Source organism: Phallusia mammillata, chromosome 4 (assembly GCF_965637545.1).
Source record: "Phallusia mammillata chromosome 4, kaPhaMamm4.hap1.1, whole genome shotgun sequence".
NCBI classification, from domain to species: domain Eukaryota; kingdom Metazoa; phylum Chordata; class Ascidiacea; order Phlebobranchia; family Ascidiidae; genus Phallusia; species Phallusia mammillata.
In genome coordinates, this window is record NC_137255.1 from 29255375 (window position 1) to 29273476 (window position 18102).

Below are 18102 nucleotides of genomic sequence, written 5' to 3' on the forward strand. Positions count from 1 at the left end.
AGTTGACAAATGATGTTACTATAATAAAACAATTTGTAAAAGAGTGAGTCTTTTTCAATCTTCCCAAATGAAAAATATTTTTTGGAGTTAGTTGCCTGAATTGGAAAAGGTGGTAAAAGTTAGGAAATGTCAGAAGCTTCAGCAGGTTAAAGGCTCTATTTGTTTAGAATAAGAACATTAAGTCGCAATTAATATACGATGATATGAAGTTGATGTTGACTTAATAGAAGTTTTGGAAATGTTAAATATGTTTGTCTACATCCAAAGGTTGGGCAGCGGGTAAATCAACAGTGAATTCGAATGCTATGTCCAGATAAGAGGCCAATTCGTGTTTTAAACTTGTACAATTTGTTGGCAGTTTTGTTCCTTTGTTAAAAGAAGTTTAGGGTTTTAATTTTTTTCTGGGAAAAGATATTTTATCAGCGTAAAAGCTGTGGTCTTGCATTTATTATTTAAAATACTCAAGAGACTGATTACAGGCTTTTACATGTCAAAAAGTATCAATAAGTTGAAATGAGTTATGTTTTACTAACTGTCTTTTTGTGCTGTAACAAATTGTTTTAATAACAAAATATGTTTGACAGACAGTGCACACTGTTTTGACATGTAAGGTCAGGTCTTACTAGTGCAGCTGGTGACAAGACATGACTGATATTGACCAGCAGGCTTATGGGCTAAAAAGCCATGCCTTACCTATTTTGTTAAATGCCACAACTTATTTATTGTCTTGATGTGTTTGGTTTGCATATTTGATAGAAATGTTTGAAAAAGATGCTGTAAAACGTTTCATAAATTTACCAACTTAAAAGCAAGGTGTAGCTATTAGGGGAAATTGATGTGTCAGTTTTATTAAAAGAAATCAGTTATAAAAGTGTACAAATGCTTGTTCATGGTTTATTACAAGGATCACGCCTTTGTTGCACACAATTTTTTTTCCACATTTGAGAACTCTGCTTAAGAAATTGCTGCAATTTTTATTCTTTCTTCACTTCAGGTGCTCATAGTGTTTGTTTAAACATCCTTGAATATTCATGTAGCTCAGTCTGCTGAACAGTTATTTTAGTAGTTTATTTATATTTATCACACGTGGTTAAACTTGGTCTTCCAACTGGAACCAATAACTGACAAAATGTCTGGGGACGATCAACACACCGACAGTAAGTCATGCTGTTTGCTTGTTGAAAAGATTTAGGGATTGAATTAACACCTTCTTTATTTAGGTACACAATGCACGGTTTTAAATATTCTGTGCAAACAGTTTGAACCCAGTATTTGCATGTAAAATATCACAAGGTTTAGACAGTTTCTTTTGTCTTACTTATTTTATTGTTTTGTAAATGTTGTTGAGATCTCGTGTAAGGCTTTTTACTAAACTATTGGTTCACAGTTAATACAGTGGATGTATTTGTTAAAAAATGAAGATTTAGATCAGTTTTTCTTGTATGCAAATAAACTTGTTGTGACTGTTCAGGGGATCTGTCCTTATTTGACAACTTTATTTTTTTGCTTAATGCCTTCTACATTTCAGCTGTGAAATAATTTACATTACATCTATGTGTGGATACATTCAGAAATATTAGCTTGTCATTTATCATTTTTACTCTTGCATCAAGCAAAGCATCAATAGCTAACTAAACTAATCCACAAATTGTAGAAAACCATTGATCTCTTTTGTGGTAAGTTTAAAGCAATGTTAGTCCGGCGCTAATCTTTGTTAAGCAATACCCAAACCTGTCAGATGTTCAGGAGAGCTTAGAAAAGGTTTAGTTAGCAAAGCATCAATTGGCAACTAATACATAAACTGTGGCAAATCATTGATCTTTGTCTTGTGTGGTGAGGGTTTAGAGTAATGTTACCAAAACCCAAACACATCAGACATTCAAGAGTGCTTAGGAAAGGTTAATTATTAATATGAAACGGATTTTCTTTCCAGGTTTAATAACCTTGTACTTTCCGTTGTTATGCCACAGCAATCAATATTTTATAGTTTTTATTGGCGCTTGATTCGTCTCAGTGACGTTGTTTTGTAATACAAAGGGAAATGAACGCATTTGATTAGGAAAAGAGAATTTGCTGTGTAAACAGAGAGGCTCATTGAATGACGAAGTGTGATGATTGGATGCCCTTTCTTCTACAGTCTCTTGTATCTGTTAACTCTCACTTCTCTTGAATGATCGGCCAAGTGTTAATGTGTAATATCATGTAAATGGAGTTTTGTGTAGGATTTTGGAGTCTAACATTAAGATAGTGAGAGCAAGCTCAAGGTGTGTCAATTTATAATTTAAGATTTAATGAAGTTAGAACTTTAAAAAAAAATCAACTGTTTTCACTCGGCTTTTGAAAGAAAAATGTTGTTATTATTGTGCTTAACATAGTCAGAAGAGGAACAAAATGTTTGTCACATATGTTTTTGGAACATACCGAATCAGTTCCTACAGAAAAAGTAGCTTAAATTGGGCTAAATCTGCCATAAGTAGTATAAAATATTATATTTATTATGTTATAACATCACAGGGTGTAGATCTTACGTTAGAACAAGTGAAGTATAGAAGTTTGTTGTTAAATTAATTCATTGAGTGTTAGGTGAAAAGCTATTGCCATTTATGTCAGTTAGTCTTAGTAAAGTTTATTATAAGAGGATCATTGACATGACGTCCAACTTCGCCTGACTTAACCTCGTAATTTGACACTCAGCCAAACCACTTAAAATGGGGAAAAGAAAAACCACTTGACAGAAGAAAGGAAGCTTCAGGTTGATTGAATCATAATTGTCAGCTCTGGTTCATTTTGTCAGGATGTGTGTTAATTGGGAGAGTCTTCCATTGAAAAGGAATAGAATTTTGAACAAAAGTATGCGTTTTCATTCAGTTGTTTATATTTGTTAGTTTTTTACATGTGAAGTTTAAGAGGTCTACATGTTTGTTAAGGTAAGCAGTGAAGTGGTATATTTAGTCTAAAAACTGTTAATAAAAGTTTTACTTAATAACATGTGTGAATTTATATGTGTTTTTTGGAAACAAGTCTTTGATTTCGGTGACTTGTCCTGCAAATATTGTCCTGTGATTTTTTGCTTTATACCACTGCCAAAAATCCTGTGTATTAAAAAAGCGGTGACTTTGGTGACAACTAACTTTGTATCAGTTTTGGTTGTAAGAACAATACTTTGGACCAGGTCGTAGCCTAACAATGAAGTAAAACACAAATGTTGAAGTTTTTGTGTAAAAATGCCGCTTTTCAAATTTAGCTTGTGACCAAATCTTCTATCCAAATTTTTTAAGAAAAGAAATCCAGTGTATTTTAAAGTGGAGAAAGGATTAGGTTTTAGCAAAAAAAAACCTTTCAATATCACCCTAATAGTTGTTTCTTGTTTCCAACCGATTATTGTAGCTTTAACAAACTATAAGTGTCACCCTGAGACATGAAAATGTGGCACATGTTTTCCCTGGGGGCAGTAGTTACTTGTTATTTGAGATTACAGCTTGTTCTCTATAACAGGGATGTCAAACTCGTGGGGTTCGTGGGCCACATAGCAGTTTGGCAATTATGCCGAGGGCCGCATGTGATTTTTAATCTAGTTCTGTACACTTAAATAACCTTTTCGCTACTTTGGCCGCATCGCAGATCCCAATTTCACCAACAGCCGCCAATTACCTGGTTTTTATTTTAAACTTACAGATGTAAAGTAATAGGTTAAAATCACATATATACCAACTATATTGACGCGCCAAAAGCCCAGATTAATAACAGTGTTAATATCAGTTTTAATTGTTTATTACCGCATAATCTCTATTGTGACGCTAGTGCTTCCCGTTTTTCCGCATTGTTTGCACACAATAGGCGTACAAAAAATCTGACGCATATGGCTACTAGGCTAGTAATGCTGTTTTCAGTACCACAAAATCTGTTTAGAATAGTTATAATTTAAAATATTTGGCAAAAGAGTTTTAATTGCGTCACGACCGCCAGTACAAATATTTTAATGAACATGTTTACGGCCGCACAAATATCTGACAAAATAATACAATTGTTGTTGAGTGTTCATGGGCCGCATTGGAGGGCTTTGTGGGCCGCATGCGGCCCGCGGGCCGCAAGTTTGACACCCCTGCTCTATAAGATGTTGCATAAATTTTATGTAATCAACAGAGTTATATATTGAATATGCATCATTTATTATTTTATTTTGAAACATATTTTTTGCATTCAGCCTAAATCATGCAGACACAGACAGAATTGAGTTTTAATGTAGTTATGTTGAAAGGTCATGTTTTAGTTTTCAAAACTCAAAGTTATTGAGTATAATATCATGTAACCTTGTGTGGTTATAGAATGGACTTATGTGATGTCAATGCGGTTTGAATAGTTTTTACTATAATAAATCATCTAAAAAGTTGTTATAATAGATACAAGGCACTGGGGGGACCGTATTTCGTGTTTTCATTTTTTTTAGGTTGATGATTGTATTAAACTCTATAGTTTTTTTTGTTTTTGCTCACACTTTAGTCAATCTTTTTTCTCAGACTTTATTGTGACGACTGAAGCAACAACCACAACAACAACTGCAGCTCCTACAACTAAAATGACGACCAAATCAACCACTACAACAAGCACAGTCACCACAGAACCATCTTCTCCTACAACAACAACCACGGTCATACCTACAACAATAAAACCTCCAACAAATGTTGTTGTTGAAAATACAACAGCCACAAAGACAACTGAGTCATCAAATTCAATAGGTGTGTTAAGCAGGCTTTGTATTTTTAATCTACCTTATTGTGATTGATTGTTATTTAAATTTGTACATTAATTAGAAAACTTAAACATACATAAGTAAGGACATTGAAAATGCACATTGTTTTGATCTATAAGGTCTTATCAGTACAGCTGGTGACGAGACATATTATAAATGTACATATTTATGACAGGGTGCCAAAATGGTGCTTGCTTTTATCCACAAACATGTTTATTTATATGCTTTGTTATTGAAAACCACAATTAAGACAATTTAACCACATGTTGCTGGACTTAAACGAATTCAAATATGGCCAATATTAGAATATCGCAAAATCAGTTTTGAGTAGATCTAAGTTTAACAAAAAAACTTTGGTTTTGCCTAAAATCTTGTGTTTTACAAAAGTTGAAACAAAGGTCTCAAAAGAATTATAAAACAAAGGTGTTTATTTCCCAGGTCCAAGAGTACCCACAAAAGATGACACAGGTGTTTCGACAGTGGGACCAGAAGACCCAAATGACCCAGGTCCCACTGACCCTTCTGCAGCTGGGTTTCCAACAATGCCTGTGGTTATAAGTGTGGTGGTAGTTGTTGTTCTGCTTCTTGTCGGTGTCGGTCTGTTTATTCTTTGGCGAAAACGGGGCCGAAAACCTTCAAGATATAAAAAGGATTCTCCTCCAATTCATTAGTAAGTCGTAAGATTTTTTTTCCTATTTGTAACGTTTACTTGACAGTTTTTTTTTCAAGTAACAAACTTTTTGTGACAAATTTTTAATATCTTATTTTTATCTGTGAGTACAATTTTGTAAGTGCAAAAATTGACTTTGATTTTTTTATACGGACTGCAGATTACTCAAAATCATTTGGCAACTTTTTAAAGAAGTTATTTTGAATATTTTTAGCATGTTTAGCCCCTGCATCAAGCAAAATAATTTAAAAAAATAAAAACATATTTGCACACCTACTGTAGCAAAAAGCACAAAAAAATTGTAACTCTATAAAAAATGAATAAAATAAAACTGAACATCCCCTCACAAACAATGTTCTCACACTTGTAGTAGCAGCCGGTATGATGAGAGTGAGATAAGGAAACTTGTACCAAACGGAAGCACTCGCAGCAAGTTCGCTCCTCTTCCCCTTGAAAGACTTGAGACAGAATTTAACAGAAGACACGCAGATGATGACAAGTTGTTCAGGGAAGAATTCTCGGTAAGAATTTACAACTAATGAAACCAAAGCTCTGTTTCTCAATAGTTTTAAAGCAATTTGCAAATGCATAAAAAATAAGCAATCAAAATTTAAACACTAAAAACGGCCTTAAGACCATGTGCAACAACAGTGTCAAAAATGCTTTAATGCGGATAGTATCTAGAAAGCTGTTTATACAGTAAACAGGACTGTTGTAACATGTAACTTTTTTCTAAAATTCTATACCTGTTTAAATCTTAAAGCAATGTGCAAACCAGGTAATGCATAAAACAAACATTAAAAAAATTAAACCTTACAATAGACAACATGGAAAACAGTCTCAAAAATGTGCTAATGGTGTTAGTATCTAGCAAGGTTTTAATATAGCAAACAGGAAACTGTTGTTACAAGTAATTTATTTAACATTTATTGTTGAATTATAACAGTAAAAACAAACTTCATTACCCTACTACAATACACGAGAATGCCATTTGTAAACAAAAATGGCAGAGCTGTTGTAAATATCACTTGTTGTTTTGTTTAAGTACTCAGTTTATTTGTACTGTTTTTTTTTAATTAAATGTTGTTTTCTCACAGAGTTTACCTGAAGGGAATGGTGCAAGGGACGCTGGAGGAAAAATTCAAAACAAAGAAAAGAATCGCTACACTAATATTCTACCTTGTGAGTTCATTAGCTGAATATAATTAAGTCACTTTCTAACCTTAAACTTGCTGGTTGATTTATTTACCAATAAATAAATTTGTTTTAACCTGACTCAAGGTCAAAGTTACCTTTATAATGTTATAAAAACGTTTAAATTTTCAAGTTAAGCGACTTTGTTTTTGGAGCTTTTCAAGTACAAAACTTGAAACTGTAATTGACTTTGAAACTAATATTGAAAATTGTAATATTATAATATTATAAGGTGTAAGAGCAAACGGTTTTCGAATACATTCCCCACATTTGCCACTAACAAAGCTTAATTACAAAAAAGAGGGTTGTTTAAATTATCCTGGTTTCCAAGTAAATAGGTGCTACAAAATGGCCCCTCAATAACTGTCCATGTTGTTTTAATACCATCAATATTCTTACGATTTAAAAAAAAAATTATAAGTTTAAATAGTTGAAGTGAAGGGGATTTAGGATATGTAATAACTGATGACTAACGACCTACACTAATGATGACAACAGAGATTGTCGAAACGTCTGAACGATGTTTTCTATATACACCAGTTCCTTGGCAGTAATGTTTTTGATTAAATTACTTTTCAAGTCCATGTATAGTGTTCCTAACCACTATTGATTTATATAGGAATTCAAAATAAGATAAAGATGAAGTGAAAATCACCATTAATTTGAGCCATTTATTTATTTATTTGCAGATGATCATTCCAGAGTTGTTTTACCCAAGTCAGGATTAAATGAAAGTGATTATATTAATGCTTCGTTTGTTGATGTAAGTTTTTCATTCATACTTCACTTTGTGTAACCAATTTTCAAACAATGTAACTTGTTCAAAACCAAAACGCCATAAAAAAAAATTTCAAATTATATTACTGATGATTACAACGTTTACAATAATGTGTACAATTAAAACATAAATACTCCATTTCTTTTGAAAAACAAAACAATAATGAATTCTTTGATAAAGCAAATGGTCCTATGAAACCTCTGACTATAAAACATATACAATTGCGTTTTAAAGTCAGGGTGTAAGCCACATACTTCTATATTATCACTTGTTTAATCACAAGCTTACAAACATAGACACAAATGTTATTTCTTTGTATAAATTTTAACACAAAGTAGCAATTTTATGACAACTCCTTGAATAATTTTCTTGTACCCAGGGTTACAAACATAAGGGCAAGTTCATTGCTGCTCAAGGTCCCAAAGAAGGAACCATTAACGATTTCTGGAGGATGGTTTGGGATCAAAATGTCACCACAATTATAATGGTCACTAATTTGGAAGAAGGAAAAGAGGTTTGGGGCAGAGTTAACAATTTAAAAGACTTCATAAAGTTGTTCCTGATATCACAGGCAAAACTTTTTTTTGCTACAAGACTTCTAAGAATAATTTCCTTTTTGTAAAAGATTTGACACATATTTTTTTTAAATATATTTAATAAACCATTTTTACACATGAATATGTTTTATCATACAAAAATTGCCATGCAATATTTATATCATATCAGTAATACTAGAAACAAGATAGTGACCCAAAAACAGAGGACAAATTTATATTAGTTGCAATAAAACTAAATGCTCCACATACTAAAAGATTAAACAAGTTGTAGTATACATAAATTTGCAACATAGAGGAAAACCATCTTTTTATGTCCTAAACAAACAAAACATCACAACAGATGCATAAAACGAATTAGTAATATGACTTTAAATCAGTATTTTATTTTTCTATGTTTAACAGAAATATATTTTTGTGTTAAAGCAGATTAAATGTGCCCAGTATTGGCCGACATCAAGCAAGGAAGTGTATGGGGATTTGAGTATTGTGTTTCAAGGAGAAAACAGACTGGTGGATTACACCATACGAAAGTTCACCATTCAACAGGTTGGTCCAGAGGGTTTAGTGGTATAATGGCCGATTTGAATTATTGTAAACCATCCTTTAATTAGGTAACATAGTAGCAAAGGCCTTTATTTGATCCATCTCAAAAATCGAGACAAATACTTTCTTTCTCGTAAACTTAATTTTTGTTGTTGCATTTCTAAATCTGTGTGTTGTGGACAGCTGCTGTTAATGCGATAAAAAGCATGTTTTATGACACCTCGGAGTAAAATGTGAATAATTTTAGCTCATGTCTTGCTGCTCGAAGCAATTCTTTTTTCGTGCTAATGGTAGTTTGGTTGAGACTTACCGAACTTACTCAAACCCAGACGAATCAAACATGAGGTACTAATGCTGGGTTAGAACCCACAACCTTGTCAGCATTAGGTCACACAATTGCCACCTCTGTAACTCACTACGTTTGCCCAACTTTAATCTTATCAGACATGAAGCATAACTTGATATTTTCCCTCTTAGATGCGCGGAGATGCCACGTTGAGCATGAGGAGAAACTTAATGCATTACCACTTTACGAGTTGGCCGGATTTCGGAGTTCCAAAATCCCCTTCAGGAATGTTGAAGTTCATGCGCAAGATAAAACATGGAAGCCCGACAGGTTACGGGGCTATTGTCGTGCATTGCAGGTTTGTAGATTGATCAGTTAGTTTATTCCTATCTTATATTACTTGTCATTCTGGCGATTCCCCACTACGAAGCTGACATGTACAGCATACAAGGCAGGCAATGGTGCTTGTGATTCAACTTTCGGCGGGTTCGCCACTGAGCCTGTGTAGCTCAGTTGGTAAAGCGCGAGTCCAGGAAAGATTCCTGTCAGGGGTTCGAATCCCACCGCAGGATGAATTTCCAGCCTACGCCTTGCCATGTGGTGGTTAAAGCTTGGTGACCGACTGATTCGGTATGGCGCCTTCGATGAGCCTGGCGTAGTATGATTTATCTTATATAACAGTAATCATATCAAGTCGGTCGCCAAGCATTCCCATATGTTTACATTTTCCAACGTATTAATATTTTCTAATGTTTGTTCAAGCCTATGCCAAGTTTGTTATAAGTCTATGCTTTGCTATTTTGAAAAGCCTGGGAGACAGTTTTGAGTCGGTATAACAGCTGCAAAAGGTCTGGGGTACTGTTTGGGACGTACTCGTATAGTGTAGAGTTTTTAAAACATTTCAGAAACAATTCTAAAAATCCACCAACTGCTATATCTTCCGATCGTGCTTGTATTATGAAGTCACACATATATGGCATGTAATTATCGTTGACAATTTTTATAGTTGTTTGATCTTTTTAAAGCATTAGTGATTCTTGCGGCACGGCGTAAGCCTTGTTTTTTACTGAAGAGTAGTTTGTACCGAGCAGACTTAGGTCGAGTACCCAGCGGTAAAAGCAGTGATGCTTGGTACCGATTGCGAGACTTTTGGCTTGGTACTTATAAACCACATGTAACACCTTTTCCTTTTTGCTGTACAGCGCTGGTGTTGGTCGCACAGGGACGTTCATATGCATTGATGCGATGGTTGATATGATGCTGAGGGAGAGCAAGATCGATGTGTACGGGTTCGTCTCACAAATGAGAAGTCAGCGACCCGAAATGGTTCAGACAGAGGTGGGTTTGTGATGGAAAACTACAGTGAACCACGGTTAATCCGGACCCGTTTGGACCAAAAAATTTTTCGGATTAGGCGAAGATCTGAATTACCAGATGCCGATTAGTTATAGGCTTACCACATTACAAATCACTTGTACCTCCAGTTTTGTCAGAATTAGGCGAATATCCAGATTAACCGAAGCCGGGTTAACTGAGGTTATAACTGTTTTACTATAAGCTGTGGTTATAAGTGTTTTACTATAAGCTACCAAACCCGAAATTAACCCCAGTAAACCACGGCTAAGCAGGATCCGTTTGGACCAAACAATTTGTCTGCATGGGGCGAAGTTTCGGATTGAGCGAATCCGGTTCAACCGAGATTTGCTGTAGTTTTATCATTTTTACTTTAAACTGACAAAACCTAACAATAACAAAATTTGATTTCAGAACTTTCCAAACGCTTTAGCCTTTTGATAATTTTAATTTTTTGTTTTCTGTCGTAATGTATGTAGTTTAAAACAAAGGTTTTTGACATTTTGCTGACACTGTATCTTGCGTGTCTTGTAGGGCAATAGTAGATTTAATTTCTGAATTTGGTTAGCATCATCGAGTTAATTCTTTTTCAGTCGCACTTGAAACACATTTGCAGTATTAACAGAATTTTTAGCTCTTCCGGCAGTTTTTTAGGTTCTATTTTGCAGCATAGTTGTGGGTTGAAATACGATATTTTTTTTATTTTCAGCAACAGTACATTTTCATATACAACGCTTTATTGGAGCATCACTTGTACGGCGACACTGAGATAGAAGCTACCGAAGTGAACTCGCACATCGATGAGTTGAACCAGCGGTTGCCTGGCAACGTTACAGGGATGGAACACGAATTTAGGGTGAGTTTATTTGCTGAGCTGCAATGCGGACATGCGTTAGGTAAAGTGTTGTTTCTGAGAAAGTCCAACTTAAAATACTACATTAGGATTTATTCACAAGTTTATTGATGAAAACCACCATCATCAGTGATATGAGGGGCCACATCAGTTACACCCGTTTATAACCATTTGAGTGTATAACCAAAGTTTAAATTTGTAGGCCTATTTGTGAAACTGGATGTATTTCAACATTAAATTTGCTACACCCCAGTTGTTGAATTAACTTTTTGATAGATGACTTAACGAATATTGTAGATCATTTTTTAGATACAAACAAAGAATATCAATTTCTTTCCAATCATGCCTTTATAACTGTTTCTTTTTAGTTATCTTCGCTAAATAAAAAAAATAGTCCACTTGCAAAATATTGTTCTAACGCAGTATTTGGTTCGGATTTTCTTACAGATTTGTTCAAAAAAACGTTCCCAAAAACGGGTTTAGTTGGATTTTTTTAAAGTTTTAGGTTCAAAAGAGCATATTTTGCCGAATTGTTTTTAATCGAAACTTCGAGGCATCGCTATTAACAACACTACGTACTAAACTATCTTTAGCATAAACATTCTTTCTGAATAATTTGCAGAAACTGACGACAATTCGAATTCAGAAAGAGCAAATGCGAGCAGGGAACCACCCAGCAAATATGCGAAAAAATCGTGTTGTTTTAATCTTGCCATGTAAGTTATAATGATTCAATCGCTTTGTTACGTTACAATACAGCATTGTATGACCTTTGTTTTGTTTACAGACGATTGGAACCGGGTGATTCTTCCGATAAAAAATGGTTTGGAAAACTCAGATTACATAAACGCATCCTATATCGATGTAAGTTACAGAATTTTTGTGTTTCTAGTTGAAGTGTTTTTTTAATATTGTAAGTCCTATAATTATATATTCCCCACAGCTAATGTTTCGCATTTACGAAATAATAAAACAACATTCTGCGACTTTGGTGCATATTCTCATGTGATCTAATACAGTGGTCTTCAACCTTTTTTAAAGGCGACCCCAATTTAAGAGAAAATGAAATTAGCATTTACATGCGACCCCATTTTTTCCAATAGTGAAAAAATGTTTCAAGTAATGCCGAAACAGAAATTATTTTCATGTAAATATGCGAGTCTAATTTTCAAGTAGACTTTAAATATTAGCATTCAGGGCGCAGTATTACGCTCAAATGATAGAACCCACAAGTTTTATTTAATTTGGCCAACCTAATTCGCGTTAAAGCTCGCCAGTGGGCAGAAATAAGTAAATTTATGTATTTTTCTCTGAACCCGCTGTATTATTTTAGACACAATATGTCATCCATGGGGCTCTATCGCGTAAAAATGGGTTGGACAACTTTTGTGTTTATATGGATTATCGCATCACAATGTTTAGATTGTGACACGAGGTACCAAGCTGTACTGCAAAACATTAGCAAAGGTTGCGAACTAGAACAAAATAGGATCAATTTTTTGGTAATAATTTTAAACACCAATCAATTAAATTTATAGCGACCCCAGAAAAAGTTTAGGCGACCCCACTTGGGGTCGCGACCCACAGGTTGAAGACCACTGATCTAATACATTGGTTTATTGCGTAACTGATACAAGTTGTGGCCTCTTAACTGCCATACAGAAAATTGCGTTAACAATGTACAAGCACTGTACAGATTAAACACTACAACATTTGATGATTTTTATACATCATATACAGGGTTACCGACAGAAGGACGCATATATTGCCACCCAGGGACCTTTGCCTCACACAGTCGAGGATTTCTGGAGAATGGTTTGGGATTCAAAATCCGCATCAATCGTTATGCTAACTGAACTGGTGGAAAGAGGCCAGGTAGGATACACATCCGGAAATTATCAAATTATCGTGTACATACCAATCGATTTATGGATTTTAGGATTTGTTTTGCGCACATATAGTTGTTTACCAATGCAACAAATCGATTTTTATGTTAGTTTCGTTTTGTTTTTATCGAAAAAAGTAGAAACTGGCGATTCACGTTCAGAAAAAAATTGGCAAATTTGTCTATTCTATTATGTAAGCTTTCAAAGTAAATTTCCTTGTTCATTATGTTTACTTATGACAACAGTTTTGTCATTCGTGGGAAAATAGCCTTAACTCCAATATCGAAACATTCTGTCCTTTAAATCTTGCTGATACGGAACCTCATATTTGCAAAAACGGTGTAATATTATAAAAGAGCTTATTTACTTGACAAGTGGTTAAGCGATTGTTTGTCTTCATTCCAGGCGAAATGCGAGCAGTACTGGCCAGCGGATGGCGCTGTTGTATACGGGGATTTAACTGTGGATAATCGAGGTGACACAGAGACGGAACATTACACGACGAGAGACTTCGTCATAACGAATAATGCTGGAAATAATGACAGAAAACAGTCTGTTAGACAGGTTAGTGATTATTTTTGTCCATTCTGTACTGAAATCTTGATCTTTTTTCTTCATCTCAATTTAAAACAACAGGGATAATAAAAAACTGGAAAAGTTTTGAACAAATTCGAGACTGGTTGCAAACTTGTTGGCTTGTGCCGGTTGCATCATTTTACCAATGTTTATTGTTTACGGTGTGGAAAAGTCTTACCAAACTGTAATTCAATCGCAGTTCAATACAACTAAACAAACAGGCACCAATTGGTGAAATGTATTATTATTATAACTAGACACAGCCTGTCTGTCAGTTTTATTTCTATCAAGCTAGATTTCAAGCCTGCGTGTCTAGTGTTTTGAAGTTTTATTGTCAGTAAAAATTTAGCCTAAAAGAAATCCTCATATGCCCCCAAAGTGTGCGTGCGTCCCATTGCTTATATTCTGACAATGACCTCTTTTATTATGTTCATGTCCAGTTTCACTACCACGGCTGGCCTGAGACTGGACCTCCAGTGTCAGGGTTCAGCATGATTGACCTCGTTGAACAAGTTCAGAAACAACAACAAACTTCGGGAAACCACCCGATCGTCATTCACTGCAGGTAGGCAACAAAGTGCATTATGACGTCATTAAAGGGAATATAAATTCAATACTGGTTTCAACAAATTCATGCAAATTAAGTTTGAACCGCTGTGTTTCAAATTTCTGTCTGTTTTTGTTCAGTGCCGGAGCTGGGCGGACTGGAGCATTCTGTGCACTCTCTACCGCCCTCGAGCAGGTGAAAGCGGAAGGAATTCTTGATATGTTTCAGATCGTAAAATGCCTTCGAATGCAGAGACCCCATATGGTTCAGAATCTGGTAAGTCGTCCATTAATTTCAGGTTCTGTGTTGGTTGAACTGTGAGTTACAAATGAAAAATCTTTTACAGACCTTTCTATTTAAAACAACATTTGCCAAAATTATATCGTTTGTTATAATTTAGCAGTTTCAAATTTCTGGTATTTTGTCCTTGTTTTACTACATCCATTTTTAGTTAAAAAGTTTAGAAAAGGGACCTCTTAAATAAACACGTTTAAAAAGGGTCCCAAACTTTAAGGTATTATAAAATCCATTCTGTTATTCCAACAGCGCTGAGATCCACAGCGTTAAACACAATGATCTAAAAATTGAAAGGCCTTACTTCGTGCTGCTATCAAATCAACAATACAAATAACCTCTATCTATTTCTTGCAAAATGTCTTACATTAAACCACAATTTCTTATTTTAAAACAGGAACAATACGAGTTCTGCTATCGCGCCGTGCAAGAATATATTGACTCTATGAGCGAATATTGCAATTTTAAATAATACCGCCCTCCAATGGTGATATTATCTGTCGTCGGTCGCCGCGTGGTGGGGTTGGAGAGTCGGTGGCAAATTGCACCAGTCGGGAGCCGAGCGAAGTTGTTTTGTTGGATTTATTCCAGCGTTCGTAATTTTAACCTTTGCTTGAATTTAGTCTTTTTTAGATGTTTGCAATTGTTTGTTTGTTTTTGCGTTTTTGCAACAAAAATCATGATGTACTTTTTTCGGCGTTTTGAATTTTTCTCGCGACAAAATCTTTGCCCTATTTTTTACAAATGCTTTTTTTGCTTTTCATATTTGTAACAAGCATTGAGATATAGTGTTGCACGTTTATCCTTGTGTTAAACAATAACTTCGTTTCAGAGTAAATAGGATTTCATGCCAACTGGTTTGTGATGCATTTTACTTAACTGCCATCAGGCTGATAAAACTATTTTTCTACCCCAAATCAGAATCACTTTTTTTCATTCCTCTTGAAGTAGATTTTTAACCAAGCTATTTCTTTTATTGCAGCTGTAAAACTATCGAGCAACATTTGCAATTTAACACCAACACTTTTTATTTTGTGCCATTTCTCGATGAAATTTTCTGACTAGGTCGGATTTTTTAGTGTTTTATTATGTTCAGACACTTTTCTGGGCAATCTTTCTTCGATGTAAATTTTTTCCTGCTCTATTTGTTATTTTATTTACTAAAACTGTAATACACCTCCCAACAAGTTACAGTGGTCTGGTCTTCAAACTCTGCATAGACAAGTTATAGGACAATGACCACAATTTTCTACACAAACAAGTGGTCAAGTTTGTGAGGAGAATTTTTACTTGTGGACTGCATACACAATATGCAAATTGTTTGTCTAGGCCAGTGGTTCTCAACCTTTCGTGGACTGTGGCCCCTTAAAAGTAACTTTTGGACCTCGTGGCCCCCTTTAAGTAACCCTGTAGGACCTGTGGCCCCCTTAAAAAATGTAAATGGCAATCTCATGTTTGAATTTGGTACTAATTTCGGTTTTAAACAGGTCGAATAGAATAAACAAAAGAGTCCGTAATCGTAAAAAAAAACAATATAGACAAATAGTGTGTGAAATAGTCGATTAAATTAGGAAATAAAGTTAAAAAGGAAATGGATTTTAGTGGGTGTTTCTGGTGAATAGTGGGTGTTTGTGGTAAAAGGCCCCCGGAACAAAGCTTGTGGCCCCCCTGGGGGCCATGGGCCCTGGTTGAGAACCACTGGTCTGGGCAGTAAATCAGTTTGAATTACAAGTATAATAGGGTGTACGACTTTGTCACAAATAAAGGTTTTGTAAATAGGAGTAGTGAGTTTTATTGTTTCATTCAAACATCGATTGATTTCATTGTGTTCAAAATAAACACCAAATGTTTATGAATTAATTGTAGAATGAATACAATTAAAGTCATCCACCATTTGTATACAACTTATTCTGGCGATCCACATGTAACTGTTTGTTCATAACGAATGATTTGAACTCTAACTTTCCGGAAGTGCCCAACATACTTGCCACAAACAAACATATTTCCGTCTAGCTTGACCCATATCACTTTGGTGTTACTCCAACCTGGGCTGGTCTGATTGTCCTTCCTTTCAGTTTATACCCAACTCTTTGTATGTGGGCTATCGAGCCAGGTTCAATGCCTTCAATGGGAGTTTCAAACAAAGCCTCATGGTCATAGGGGTCAAACTTTTCACCCTTTTCTGGATTTAAAATAACGAGTCCATGTCGTTCAAACACCGTGTGCAGTTCCTTATCAGTAAGGCAAACGCCTTGAAAAAATCCTTTCCAAAGTTTGTCCGCTTCAGCTTCTGCTTTGTCTTTCGGAATGCTTTTAATCGCCATTTGGAGGACGTCGGCAACGTCGAGGAGATCTTTGCAGAAACTTTGGATTCCATACAACTTAGCGTCTGCTATTTCTTTCCGTAACCGCTTTCTGACATTTTCGTTTTCCGCCAATGAGAGTTTGTATTTACTCTGAAAACAAGTGAACACAATTTTGGTTAAAAGAAACTTTGCCAAGCTTCTTGCTTTTAGTTACAGACATGCAATAAACCACAATAACTTTAAAGCCATAGGTGTGCAATAAAAACAGAGACAAAGCAATCTGTTACCGGTGTGTGTATTTAAGCACACTTATTTCCTAACTATATAACTATAGGTTAAAAATTGGGATTAATTGGGGCAATAAAAACAGAGACAGCACAGCCATTACATAGAAAAAATGTGGAAGTGTTTTCTTTGACTGCTTGTCCAGCATTTTGTGTTAAAACTCATTGTACCAAAATGATACAAACCTAAACATATTTCCTTTTATAGAAAACAAACTCTTTCTATTTTTGCATTCCAGAAATGAATGGTAACACAAAATATGTTTTTTTTGTGAAAGACATCATACAATGACATAAATCATTTTGCATACCGTTAGCTCTTCTATTGTTGTATTAAGTTTCTGTACGTCTTCTTGTAACTTAGTTTCCGGTGATGACTCGTTGTCCTTAACTTCAGCAGATTCTGTATCTTTGTTATTGTTTGCATTGGTGGAAAATGAGCCACTGCCTCTGCACAAATTAACAAATAAATTAAGTGATATTTGAGGTTTGAACTATCTTGAAAAGTGTATTACACACTGGAAGTTCAGTAAATTATTTGGAAAAATCAGTTCCTCTAAAGGTTTAAAAATTAATGGCACTCAATTTGTTCATATTTATTTACAAAAACATAATTTCAAAATTTGTACTCTTTATATCATGTAAGGATTGTTGGTTTAAACAGATTAGTCCCAGAATATGAGTTATTATCTGCTTTTGGTTGTAAAACAAGCATGGCAATGCCAAATCTTTTTTAAACAGGTACAACCCAGTAAGTTTGGTAAAGGAAACATCGAAAACCATAACCAAGTCAGAAATAGTGATGTACCAAATGCAACATTTTACACCAGCTTCACTTCCGTGAAAAGTAAAAGCGTTAGAATGTGACATTTTTAAGTTTAAAACCAAATTTCTGATTTGAATTACCTCAGCGAAGAAGAACGTATCCAGCTACCCCTTGAAACTGCCGATATTATTCTTGAAGATAACATTGTATATTCCACAAATTGCAAATCGAAAACTTTACTGACTGACTTAACACCAATAAATAATCACAAAATAAACCACAACTCCAGTCAAGAGTCTAGATTTTTGCAAAACCTCTCTTTTTTCACAGACATGCCAAACATATGCAATGTTTCCATAACCTTAGAGTGGATTTTATTGACATATTGTCACATAAACAATTAGTTTAAAAACATTTTTTTCATTTAAAAATATTAAAGTAATATTTAATTTTGTTTGC

At 34.8% G+C, this 18102-nt stretch overlaps 2 protein-coding genes across 3 annotated transcripts in view; one reads left to right on the top strand and one right to left on the bottom strand.

The window, feature by feature from the left end:
* LOC145224941 (uncharacterized) overlaps positions 1-15478 on the top strand; it is a 42325-nt gene extending 26847 nt beyond the window's left edge. Inside the window, exons 18-34 of one of the 2 annotated variants that reach the window (XM_080091576.1) lie at positions 4518-4736; positions 5189-5420; positions 5791-5941; positions 6518-6602; positions 7304-7377; positions 7772-7906; positions 8373-8495; positions 8970-9136; positions 9981-10116; positions 10841-10987; positions 11607-11700; positions 11772-11848; positions 12725-12859; positions 13276-13434; positions 13887-14011; positions 14134-14269; positions 14685-15478. In XM_080091576.1, coding sequence (XP_079947702.1) covers positions 4518-4736; positions 5189-5420; positions 5791-5941; positions 6518-6602; positions 7304-7377; positions 7772-7906; positions 8373-8495; positions 8970-9136; positions 9981-10116; positions 10841-10987; positions 11607-11700; positions 11772-11848; positions 12725-12859; positions 13276-13434; positions 13887-14011; positions 14134-14269; positions 14685-14759 — 2270 coding nt within the window. In that variant the 3' untranslated portion in view covers positions 14760-15478. The remainder of the gene's footprint in view (positions 1-4517; positions 4737-5188; positions 5421-5790; positions 5942-6517; positions 6603-7303; positions 7378-7771; positions 7907-8372; positions 8496-8969; positions 9137-9980; positions 10117-10840; positions 10988-11606; positions 11701-11771; positions 11849-12724; positions 12860-13275; positions 13435-13886; positions 14012-14133; positions 14270-14684) is intronic. The other variant, XM_080091577.1, reaches the window with a different exon arrangement.
* Positions 15479-16054: 576 nt separating this feature from the next.
* LOC145224943 (grpE protein homolog 1, mitochondrial-like) lies at positions 16055-18009 on the bottom strand. The gene is made up of 3 exons (XM_080091578.1): positions 17784-18009; positions 17189-17327; positions 16055-16743 (listed from the first exon to the last, which is right to left on the bottom strand). The coding sequence occupies exons 1-3, from the start codon at positions 17846-17848 to the stop codon at positions 16312-16314; spliced, it is 636 nt and encodes a 211-aa protein (XP_079947704.1). The 5' UTR covers positions 17849-18009; the 3' UTR covers positions 16055-16311.
* Between the last annotated feature and the right edge of the window lie 93 nt (positions 18010-18102).

Coding starts and splice junctions, on each gene's coding strand:
- LOC145224943 (XM_080091578.1), bottom strand. CDS start 17,848: ATGTTATCTTCAAGAATAATATCGGCAGTTTCAAGGGGTAGCTGGATA. Junction 17,328..17,783: donor ATACGTTCTTCTTCGCTGAG/GTAATTCAAATC, acceptor TAATTTGTGCAG/AGGCAGTGGCTCATTTTCCA. Junction 16,744..17,188: donor CAACAATAGAAGAGCTAACG/GTATGCAAAATG, acceptor ACTTGTTTTCAG/AGTAAATACAAACTCTCATT.